At 42.4% G+C, this 12,452-nt stretch overlaps 1 protein-coding gene across 3 annotated transcripts in view; it reads right to left on the bottom strand.

Moving 5' to 3' along the window:
- Nucleotides 1-12,452, bottom strand: part of NR2C2 (nuclear receptor subfamily 2 group C member 2) — a 98,471-nt gene that overhangs the window by 27,040 nt on the left and 58,979 nt on the right. For all 3 annotated transcript variants that reach the window (XR_004911275.2, XM_036073637.2, XM_036073639.2), the window contains one exon: nt 186-386. Coding sequence is in view for 2 of the 3 variants with exons in the window: in XM_036073637.2 (XP_035929530.1) it covers nt 186-386 (201 nt within the window). In the remaining variant the exon portion in view is untranslated. The remainder of the gene's footprint in view (nt 1-185; nt 387-12,452) is intronic.

Below are 12,452 nucleotides of genomic sequence, written 5' to 3'. Positions count from 1 at the left end.
CTGGCTGCCTCCTGGGCCTTGCCACTCACTTGCTGGTTTTTTACTTTAGCCAAAGCAGCAACCTGCCATACTTGTAGGTCCTCGAAGGACCTTCTAGAGATGGATTTGGCCTTCAAGGCAGAGGAAGAGTCACAAACCAATTTGGTAGCATAAGTGCTGAAAGGAATGCCTGTCAACAGCCTTACCTGGATCCTGCCAGGGACAAGGTTGTCCGAGGTGGTGAATATGAGCTGCTTGGCACTGGATGTCTCCGGGGAAGCCAGGATCACCTTCCCAGTTCCAGCTCCATCTGGGCTGGTCAGGATGAACTGCTGCTTGGGGGATCCGGAGGCGTCCACTGCGGTGACTATCTGGATCTTCTGTCCTGTCTGCTGGTCTGTTACAATCTACAAGACACAACATGGAGGCTGCTCTCACGGAGTATCATGCAACTCGTGTACTTGCAGGTGGTGCTCAAAGTGGTGATTGCCCAGTGCCGTCGTGGAGTCAATGCTGGTCCAAGATGCAGTTTCACCAGTGCATGGTGAAATGAGAAAAATAAAACACAACCGTGAGCTTTTCAGAAACCAATTTCCATGGAGTTAATTTTATTTTAGGATGATATCATTCCTACTATTTTAATTAAAATGTCCTTTGGGGCGGTGGTGGGGTACTAGATGAAGGTGGTCAAAAGATACAAACTTCCAGTTTTAAGATAAAAAAAGTACTGGGATATGATGTATGGCATGGTGACTGTAGCTAACTCTGCTGTATGGTGCATCTGAAAGTTGTTAAGAAGGTAGATCCTAAGAGTTCTCATCACAAGGAATAAGCCATTTTTTCTTTTTCTTTTGTATCTATATGAGATGATGGATGTTAACTAAACTTATAGTGGCCATCATTTCATAATATATGTAAGTGAAGTCATTAAGCTGTACACCTTGGACTTACACACTACTGTGTGTCAATTATATCTCAATAAAACTGGAAAAAGTCCTTTCTTCTATGAAATGGAGATAATAATTGTAGATGATAAGTTTAACTTAAAAAAAAAAAAAAAAAAGCCATGGGCGCCTGGGTGGCTCAGTTGGTTAAGCGACTGCCTTCGGCTCAGGTCATGATCCTGGAGTCCCTGGATCGAGTCCCGCATCGGGCTCCCTGCTCGGCAGGGAGCCTGCTTCTCCCTCTGACCCTCCCCCCCTCTCATGTGCTCTCTCTCTCTCATTCTCTCTGTCTCAAATAAATAAATAAAATCTTTAAAAAAAAAAAGCCCTGTCCTAGGCATAATAAAGTCCAGAGAAGTCCTGACCCTGACTCCTCCAGAGGCTCCCACCGTTCACCATCCAGGGGGCCAGCTGTCGGAGTCCGCCTCTTTCCAGAATCCCTGCCTAACTGCATCAGTTACAACTGAAATAGTTGCTACAGCAAGAGGGACTTGTCATTCCTGCTCCTGAAATTCTCTGAAGCTGTTCTACTCCCTGTCCTGCCTTCCTCGAGGCCAAGTGCCCAGCTTTGGAACACTGCCCACCCTCTCCCTGGGGCACCAGCAGGCCCTCACAGCAAATAGGATTTTGGGGGCTGTTGTGGCTGGGCCTTGGATAAGGGGAGAGGTACTACATTTCTAGCTGGAACTCCCTTCCCTCTACCATATTTATGGGCAGGTCTGGCATCCGTGCTACATCTTGACGGATGCTGACTTGTGACACAGCATTCCAAAGTTCAGACAGCAAACTCACAAAGAATCTAGCACAACAGCTTTGCCAACTATCCAATATGGAAAATCAGACAATGCTGGTTAGTTAAAAAAAAAAAAAAATGACAAAGATCCAATCACTTTATTATGTTTACGGAGTGTCCACTATATGTCAAGCTCTGTTCTTTGTACTAGGGATAGGGACATGAACACAACAGAGCTCCTACCTCGTGGAGTTAACCTTATATGGGGGAAACAGACCATGAACACTGATATTGCAGAATATCAGTCATGGTAGGTGTCATAAAGAAAACTTAAAAGCAGAGTAAATGGACAAAGCATGTCAAGGGGAAGGAGGCAGGGGGACTGCTTTAGAAAGAAAGATCTCTCTGATGGAGGTGATGTTGAGCAAAGACCTGAATGAAGCAAGAGAGGAAGCCATGCAAGTATGTGGCAAAGTATTTTATAGGCTGAGGGCACAGCAAGTTCAAGACCAGAAAGAGCAGACTGGGAACAGAAGATGCATGAACAAATCCTTAGCTGATGGTGGTGCATGAATCCCAGCATAGCATCATTTGCAACTGATCAAGGTCAAAAGATCTTGAAGGCTGAAGAACAGATTTAGAGAACGAAAGGAAGTACCTTTCATTGTTACAACCTGTGGCATACACACTCAGAGTCCCCTGGAAAAGTAAAACATGAGACAGAAAACTTTTTTTTTTTTAAAGATTTTATTTATTTATTTGACAGAGAGAGACATAGTGAGAGCAGGAACACAAGCAGGGGGAGTGGGAGAGGGAGAAGCAGGCTTCCCGCGGAGCAGGGAGCCCGATGTGGGACTCGATCCCAGGACGCTGGGATCATGACCTGAGCCGAAGGCAGACGCTTAACGACTGAGCCACCCAGGCACCCTGAGACAGAAAACTTTATAAGAAGAATTCTCTTACACTTTCCTACCCAATGCTGAACTGAAAGACTGCAGACAGACGGCTGACACACACTTCTCTCAGCTGCCACAGAAGGGACTCTTACCTTAGTTAAAAGGTAACAAGCTGGCCTTTGGAAGGCCCTTATAACCTTGAGATCTGGGAGTAAAATGTCTGACTTCCTTTTCATGTCTATCAAAACTTATCTACTTCCTAAATTACCTTCCCTGTTAACAAATGAAATAGTCATGTGATTGAGAGGGATCTCCAATCACCAGCTATAACCAAGGCAAGGCTAGTTGAAGTCCTTCACGTGTTCAGAGGTAAGACACTCTGCACCTGAGTACACACAGTCAGTCACTGGCCTGTCACCACCTTTGATGCTATTCCCCAGGCCTCTTGGTCGAGACATGGCAGGTACGGGGCTGGGGCAGGGGTGGGAGGTAGGAGTAACTGGGTCCAGCTGCTCTTGGTGGCTCTATGTAACATATCCCAAAGCTCAGATTATTCTTTTCTTTTTTCTCCAAAAGATTCAGGCTCACAAAACCCCAGGATGACCCTCAGGCAAACAAAGGCCTTGCTGACAAGTATCAGCAGGCAGATACCTGTTTAATGACACCAAGGAAACATCAAATTGAGGATGTATCCAGACTTATTAAATCTCCCGAGGAGGGGTGGTGAAAAGGTGCTGTTGGTAGAATCATGTCCCCCCAAAAGAGATGGTTACATCCTAACCCCCCAGGGCCTGTGAATGCGACCTTATTTGGAAACAGGACCTTTGCAAGTGTGATCAAGTTGAGTCCATAATGGAAGAGGGTGGGCCCCAAATCCAGTGAGTGGTGTCCTTACTAGCAGGCCTGTGATGACAGAGGCAGAGGCTGGAGTGCTGCAGTTGCAGGCAAGGAACACTGAGGATTTCCGGTCACTACCAGAAGCTAGGAAGGCACAGAGGGATGCTTCCCTAGAATCTTAGAGAGAGCATGCCCCTAGCAAATACCTGAATTTGGGCTTCTGGGCTCCAGAATTGCGAGAAAATAAATTTCTGTTGTTTTAAGGCACCAAGTTTGTTGTAATTTGTTATGGCAGCCCTAGGAAACGAACATAAGAGGCAAACTTTATTTAATCTCTTCACTTGGAACAAATGTTCATACTCTCTGCTTGCAAACAGTAACAAATGGGGGGAGGGGAAGAACCTAAGGAGGAATGTCTTGTTTTCTCTGTGATTTTTTTTTTTAAGAGAGAGAGTGAGCAGGCAGGAGGGGCAGAAGGAGAGGGAGAGAGAGAATCTCAAGCAGCCTCCATGTTCAGCACGGAGCCCAACACAGGGCTTGATCCCACGGCCCTGAGATCATGACCCGAGCTAAAAATTGGACGTTTAACTGACTGAGCCACCCAGGTGCCCCTCTGTGACTCTTAAGGCCTTCCAAGGCTGGCTACATGGTTAGTACTGCTACAACTCTTGTTTTGAAAAGGTACATTTGTTCCAGTGTGACTGATATATTAGGGACTATTCTGTGCATAAAATAAATCTTGTGTTTATGCATGACTTCTCCTGAGAAACAGTACACACACAGAGAATGACCCCCAGGTGAAGTGAGCGGAGTGGGAATAGCCAGCTCAGTGCATGTGCTGTTAACAGCTTTCCCTGATTTCAGATCACCCCACTCACAGCAGCTCAGGAGCTACAATCCTCCCACATCCCCTCCACAAGCAAGCTTCAGGTCTCTTTCAAGGAAAAGTGCCACATTTATGGTCGTCATTATGTATTTCTTAACCATTTAATGTATGTAAAATCGCAATTTAAATCAAATCAAATTCATACCTGCTTTTTAATGTGTCACCAACAATTTCTGAATATTATGCCACTAACCCCACATACCCCCATAAGCCCTGTGGTTTCCACTGTAGAATTTTGCACAGTATGGGAATTTTTAGAACACGTAAGTCACATTATAGCAGAGATGACTACATACTCTACTGGCCCAAGGCCCTCTCTACTTCTACCCCAAAAGGACCTCAAAGATCTGACTTACTGCCATTCTCCTCCATGTTACCCACTCTCTGTTCCAGCCAAGCTGGGCTCATCATTCATGCTGTAAAGAAAAGTCTGCAAATGGACAGCCTGAAGGCAAAAAACAGCCACTGGATAACTTTTGCTTGACCTCCCAGAGTTTAAAATTTTAAAAACTGGTTGGCACTACCTGAGGATAGAGTATTTACCATAAAAATCAGATTCACAGTTCTTTTGACAAGCTGTCCCCATCCTTGCCCCCAAGTTCCCCTGTGGTTATCAACTGGCTGTGTGTGGTTGCTCCTTTGGATGGGGCACAGGCGCTCTGTTTGGCCCTAATTCCCACCCTGCCCACCTTCTTCACTGCCAGCTGGTCCTGTAAACACAGGTTTGTGATCCTGAAATAGGGCTTTGCAGCTAGAGCTGCGAATGGAATGCTCATTCTACTGCTTCCCAACTGGGTCACTGTGGAACAGTTATATGTGCTTTCTGAGCCCCTGTTTACATATCTTTAAAAAAGAATTATTACGTCTGAAGGCAGTTGGTATGAGCCCCAGAATATAAGAGGACCTTGCTAAAAATATTTCCTGCTCTAAGCTCTCACATACTTGTCTCCTCATTCAGAAGCCTTTTTTACTCCTTTCATCTCATTGAATCTCTCCCTCCGACTTCGGCTCACTCACTCACTCATTCATTCCTCAAATGCTTACAAAGGGTCTACTCTATGCCGGGCACTTTGCTAGATTATAGGCATGATGGAGATGGCAGGAGCTCTCGTGAAGCTTCTAAGTTTAGTGGAAAAGTGGCAAAAGACAAGTAAACAGAACAGCCAATGAACAATTTATGATAAATGTTATGAGGGAAAAGATCTGGCTAGAGTAGGAGAGAGTAACACAGGCACTTAACTTTTTAGAAAGAGAGGTCAAGAGAGGTCAAGGAAGGCTTCTGTGTCAAGGTGGCATTTAACTCAGGATTCAAGGCTAAGAAGGGAGTCAGATAAAGGTTTAGGGAAAAGTGTGTTCCAAGCAATGGGAAATGTTCTGGCATATGGAAAGCCCTAAGAGGAAGGAACTCTTAGAACTGACATCAGGCCTATGGACAATGAAGAGTGGCCCAGGAACCTAGCGAGGGAGGTGGGCTGGCCCTAGTGGAAGTCAGGATTTCATTCCAAGTACAACAGGAGCCACTCAGGGGTTTTGCCCTCCTAAATCAGAGTCTTCAGGTTTCTTATGCTATTTTATATCTATCTTATATAGTATGCTATACAAACACATATATTTTTAAATATATATATATAAAATTTGTCAGATTATTATAAGTCGGCATATTAAAGCATAACAAAGGACAATAGAAGAGATACTTAAAAGGCAAAGAAAATCTGTTAAAAATTTTTTTGACCTATGCAAAAAGGTACATGAATCTTTTACTCAAATATAAATTTTAACTCATGAGTAGTTAGTGCTGCTCACAGGCAAAGATCAAACAAATATATTCTCCATTCAGCCTAACTCAATCCCTAGAACGTTTACGTAGATAAAATATTTGACAAAGATTTCCTCCCTGAATAACACAAAACAGTGTTTTCTAAATACAGTCAAGACTTGAAGTGAGGGAATGATGGACTTTGCATTTTAAACAGATATTCCTGGATGTTGGATGGAAAAAACATAGAACAAAAAAAAGTGGAAACTGAGAAACTGTTCAGATGTCCCTGGAGGAGCCCAGGTGGGAGGTGAAGATGGGGGCTGTGGGTCTGGAGAGCAGAGGATCACTGCAGGATGTGTGCTGGAAGGAGAAGCGACAGCACATGCAAGTGGGTACAGATGTGAGGACTGGAGAATGAAGAGCCAGGAATGACTCTCGGGTTTCTAGCCTGAACAATGAATGGCATGGTGGAGGGAGCGAGGGTTGGTAGGAATTCAGAAGTCCGTTTTTGGCCTATCAAATACGAGATGCCTAAATAGATATGTCAAGTAAAATACCAGATAGATGAGTGTGGAGCTCAAAGTATATTTCTGGTTTCAACTTCAATATAAAGAGCTTAGAAGTTGCCATTTCATCTTTACAACAAGAAAAAGCAAGATAAACTGAAAATCAATGACCTTCCTTGGACTTATCAGAGAACTTGAGTGTGCAGGGCAAATCCGTCCCCAAATCTGGAGAGGTAGATTCACAAAGTCTGAGATCTGCTTAGGTGGAGCAGAAGCCAACCTGGAGGAATATTTAAAAGGTAATTACAAAGAACTGCTGGAGACTTAGCACAGACTAGGATGGGAGTAAGAAACTCCTGGGGGCCACAGTCTTGGGAGGGTCAGGGATTTTAGACCTAGGAATCCCACTTGGTTCTCAAGGTGAAGAGATGAGAAAGATTCCCTGGTGGCTCTGGTAGGGGTAGGGGAAGAATTTTTGTAAAATAAACTCAAGGGTTTCTTCTGTAAAAGAAACACAGGTCTATTCCCCAGGGGAAAACACTTTACTTGAGTCCTATCCCACCTGGGGAAAGGGCATTTCTTCAACTCCAGGCCTCTCGGACCTTTCTATCTTAGAGAAAGGGGTGGGCAGTAAGGGAATAATACACACTTGTGAAGGTTACAGCCTGCAATATGATTTATAAGAAAAATATAATTGGTCATTCAGATGACAAAAATATATTTTTCAGATATATTCAATCTTCACCCACAGCTCCTAAAAATGCTTTAGAGCCAAAAAAGTGAAACGAGTGTCTTGTTATTAATGAAGGTGACTTTTGGGACCCCTCCCAAGGGCAGGGGCTGGTTGCCAGAAGGATCAACCATGTGATTAAAAGGTTGGAACTTTCAGTACCACCCCCTCCGGGGGGGTTGGGGTGTGGGGGAGGGGCTGGAGGTTGAATCAGCCAGTGGTCAATTACTTAATCAATCATGCCTATGTAATAAAGCCTCCATAAAAACCCAAGAGAACAGCTTTTTGGCCCTTTACAGAGAGCCTCCATGCTTGGTGAACCAGAACACTTCCATGTGTCACCAAGCTGGCCCCAAGCTTCACGAGGGCAGAAGCTCCCTCGTTTGGCACCTTGCCCAAGGTATCTTCATCTGGCTGGTGATCTGTATCCTTTAACAAACTGGTAACCATGAGTAAGTGCTTCCCTGAGTTCTGTGAGCTGCTCTAGCAAATTAATTGAACCTAAGAACATCACTGGAACCTCTAATCTGTAACTGGTTGGTCAGAAGCTCAGCTAATAGCCTGGGACTTGTGACTGGTGTCTGAGGTGAGAGTAGGGGTCAGTCTTACAGGGCTGAATCATTAGTCTGTAGAATCTGATGCTATCTCTGCGCTGATAGTGTCAGAACTGCTTGGTGTTGTGTATGCGGGACCCCTCCAACCCCACCTCAAAGTTGGAACTGGGTCCTGGAACTCATACAGGTAGCCCAGGGACACAGGCCTACTAAATACTGCGATTTCATCATAAGATGATAGAATGCTTTCCCTCCCTGACACCTTACCACCCTACCAACAGGGCTCCAGTATAACAGTGGATTACAGATGGAAGAGCTTCAAGACACACACTCTCTGAGGAAGAATATCCAAGGAAGCCCAAAGTCAAGAGGAGAGACTAAGACAGAGACACTAGAGGAATCTGAAGCCTCTGGACCTACAGCCACAGCAAACACCACACACAGTTTAACCCTAGCCAGATTAACATAAATCCTCATAGTAGAGGTTTATTTACTTCACTTCTTATTACCTAACAGCAGATACTGTCTGGTTTTAAAAAGAATATGTATAAGGCATGCCAAAAGGCAAGAAAACACAATCGGAAGAGATAAAACAAGCAGCAGAATCAGACTCCAAAAGGACAAAAATCTTGGAATGACCAAACAAGAAACTTAAAATAGAAAGATCAATATGTAAGGTCTCTAGAGGAAAAAGTAGACAACATGCAAGAACAGATGAGAAATGTAAGAAGATGGAAATTCTCAGAAAGCAGGAAATGCTAAAAATCAAAAACACAGTAAAAAAATGAAGAATGCCTTGATGGGCTCGTCAGTATACTGGATACAACCAAGGAAAGAATGAAATGCAAAGGGAGAAAACAATGAGGGAAAACAAAACAAACAAAAAAACCAGAACAGAGTATCCAAGAACTATGGGACAATTTCAAGATATAACATACGCATAACTGGAATACCAGGAGAATGGGGAAATGTTTGAATACTAGCTGAGAACTTTAAAAAATTAATGACAAACAACAAAGCACAAATCTATGAAGCTCAGAAAACATCAAGCAGATTAAATACTAAAATACTACATCTAGACATATCCTACTTGTGAGACTAAATACAAATGAAAGAGGCTTAATTTTCCCTGTTGAAAATAAAGGAAGAAACTTCTTTCCCTTCAGAACTCTTTCTCTGTCTTCTTCTTTTTTTTTTTTTTTTAAATATTTTATTTATTTATTTGAGAGAGAGAGAGAGAGAGAAACAGCATGAGAGGGGATAGGGTCAGAGGGAGAAGCAGGCTCCCCACTGAGCCGGGAGCCCAATGTGGGACTCGATCCCAGGACTCCGGGATCATGACCTGAGCCGAAGGCAGTCGTTTAACCAACTGAGCCACCCAGGCGCCCTCTCTGTCTTCTTGATATGCATGTAAATCTTTATAATGGTTGCATAAGCCTCTTGCCAGTCTCACGACTCAGGAATGTTTTCTCAAGGATCTGGGACCCATTATTTTGAAATGTAAACTTCAAGAGAGATAGCTCCCCTACCTCTTAGGCCTCTGGGAGAGGAAGGGTCTAACTGGTGGGCACCTTGCTCCTATTTGCAAATTACCTCCCATCATAAGGATTTAAGAAAATCCCTCCCCGCCTCGGTCCCCAGTAAAGCCAACTAACTAGCACAGGTGGGTTTCCACAATTTCCATGATAAAGTTAGGATCCTGAAAACATGTATGATGTAATGGGTTGTACCTACTTGGCTACACAAACAAGTGAAATTCCTTTCTGTCTTTGCAATTTCTTAGAAGACTGCCTGTAATGCACATCACATTCTGATTTAATGCTTACTAAAAAAAAAGAAAAGAAAGAGGTGCTTGGCTGGCTCAGTCAGTGGAGCACGTAACTCTTGATCTTGGGGGTGTGAGTTTGAGCCTTACATTAGGTGTAGAGATTACTTAAAAATTAAATCTTAAAAAGAAGCAAAGCAGGGGCGCCTGGGTGGCTCAGTCATTAAGCGTCTGCCTTCGGCTCAGGTCACGATCCCAGGGTCCTGGGATCAAGCCCCACATCGGGCTCCCTGCTCAGCGGGAAGCCTGCTTCTCCCCCTCCCACTCCCCCTGCTTGTGTTCCCTCTCTCGCTGTCTCTCTCTCTCTGTCAAAATAAATAAATAAAATCTTTAAAAAAAAAAAAAAGAAGCAAAGCAAAGAAAGAAACCTGTTTTCTGTCTCTTCTACCTTTACAGAGAGGTTTTCTGAGTTGGGAGAAGATTTTGTTTCTTTTAATTATATTTCCTTAACATATTCAAACCACAGAAAACCAAAGACAAAGAGAAAATACTGAAAGAAGCTGGGGGGGTGAAGGTGGGGGAAAGAGAAACAAAGGTAAGATTCACTGCAGATTTCTTACCAGAAACCACATAAGCCAGAAGATAGAAGAATGAAATAGTTCAAATGTTGAAAGAAAGAAATCACCAAAGTAGAATTCTACATTTGACAAAAGTATCCCTCAAAAGTGGAGAAGAGTCCATCAGTGGATGATGACTGGATAAATGAATTGTGGTATATCCATACAATGGGGTATTATTCAGTCATGAAAAGGAATGAAGTACTGATTCATGCGACATCACAGATAAATGAACATTATGCTAAGTGAAAGAAGCTAGACACAAATGTCACATATTATATGTATATGAAATGTCCAAAACTGATAAGTCTATAGAGACAGAATGTAGACTAGTGGTTGCCAGGGTCTAGAGAGAAGGAGGAACAAGGAGAAGAAACAGGGAGAAACTGCTTAATGGGTAAGGGATTTTATTCTGGACTGATGGAAATGTTTTGGAACTAGACAAAGGTGGTAGTTGTACAACACTGTGAATGTACTAAATGCCACTCTTCACTTTAAAATGGTTAAATTTTTTTTTAATGATTTCATTTATTTGGGAGAGAGAACGAGAGAAGAGAGCATGAGTAGGGGGGTTAGAGCAGAGAGAGAGGGATAAGCAGACAACTTGCGGAGCAGGGAGCCTGATGTGGGGCTTGATCCTAGGACTCTGGGATCATGACCTGAGCCAAAGGCAGACACTTAACCGACTGAGCCACACAGGTGCCCCTAAAATGGTTAATTTTACGTCCTATGAATTTTGCTGAAAATAATTTAAAAACCACCATAACAAAAAAGTCAATGAGAAATACTTTCTCAGACAACAAAACTAAGAGACGTCATCACCAGCAAACCTGTCCTGTAAGAAATATTAAAAGCTTTTCTTTACTTAGTAAATGATACAGGTTAGAACTTGGATGTACATAAGAATGGAAGAGCATTGTAGGAGTAAGTGAAAGTAAGATAAATCTTATTTTCTTATTCCTAATTGATCTAAAAAATAATTGTTTAAGTTAATAATAGTAACAATATATTGGGTGATTACAGCATGTGGATAAGTGAAATGAATGACAGCAGTGTCACAAGGGATGGGAGGAAGGAATTGGGAACACTGTTATAAGGAACCTATATTACATGTGAAACAGAACAGTATCATTTGAAGGTAGGCTTATAAAATGATTACTTTAAACCTCTAGAGCAACAACTGAAAACGCTTGTAAAGACGTATATTTGATACATTAAGAGATAAATGGGATCATACAAGTTGCTCAATCAAAATCAGGTAAGGCAGAAAAAGAAGCCTCTGGCAACAAAGAGAAAACAGTTACACACATGGTTGATATTAATGCATATATATCCATAACCACTTTAAATGTGGATGGTCTACATATACCACTAAAGGACTAAGACTTGTTTGGTTAAAAAAAGAATCCCCAACTATAAATTGTCAACAGGAAACCCCAGACACAGACAGATCAAAAGTAAAGGCATGGAGTAAGACACCATGCTATCATTAATGAAAAGACAGCTGGAGTAACTGAATTGAATTTAAAGACAAAGTAGACTTCAGATCAAGGAAAGTATCAGGCATAAAGAGGGGCATTACATGGTGATAAATGGGTCGATTCCCCAAAATACATAACAATCCTAAACATGTATGCACCTAACAACCGAGCTTCAAAATACATGAGGCAAAAAATGATAAAACTGCCAAGGAGAAAAAGCGAAATCAACTATTATAGTTGTAGATGTCATTGTTTCCCTGTCAGCACGGTAGATTAAGCAGGCAGAAAATCAATAAGGAGATAGTTGACTCTGAGAGCACTATCAATCAACCTGATATAACTGACATTTATAAAATAATAAATCTAACAACAGCAGGATACACATTCTTCTCAAGCTTGCATGGAACATTCAGTAAGACAGATCACATTCTGGGCCATAAAATACCCTTAAGGTAAAATAGGAATCCTAAAGTACATTCTTAGACCACAATGGAATTAAACTAGAAATCAATAATAGAAAAATAGTTTTAAAAATCCCCACATATTTAGAAATTAAACAACACACTTCTGAATAACACGTGGGTCAAAGAAGAAGTCTCAAGACAAATTTAAAATATTTTGAACCAAATGGAGTTCACAGCAGAGGTCTGGGCCATAGATATCTATTTGGGAATCACTACTATAAAATGACAATTAAGGCACGGGCTCAGAGAAAATACAGAGAGGAGAGAGTGAGCCTAGAATGGAGTCCTGAGGGATTTCAAC

This window comes from Halichoerus grypus, chromosome 1 (genome assembly GCF_964656455.1).
Source record: "Halichoerus grypus chromosome 1, mHalGry1.hap1.1, whole genome shotgun sequence".
NCBI lineage: Eukaryota > Metazoa > Chordata > Mammalia > Carnivora > Phocidae > Halichoerus > Halichoerus grypus.
This window is presented reverse-complemented; position numbering and strand designations above follow the sequence as displayed.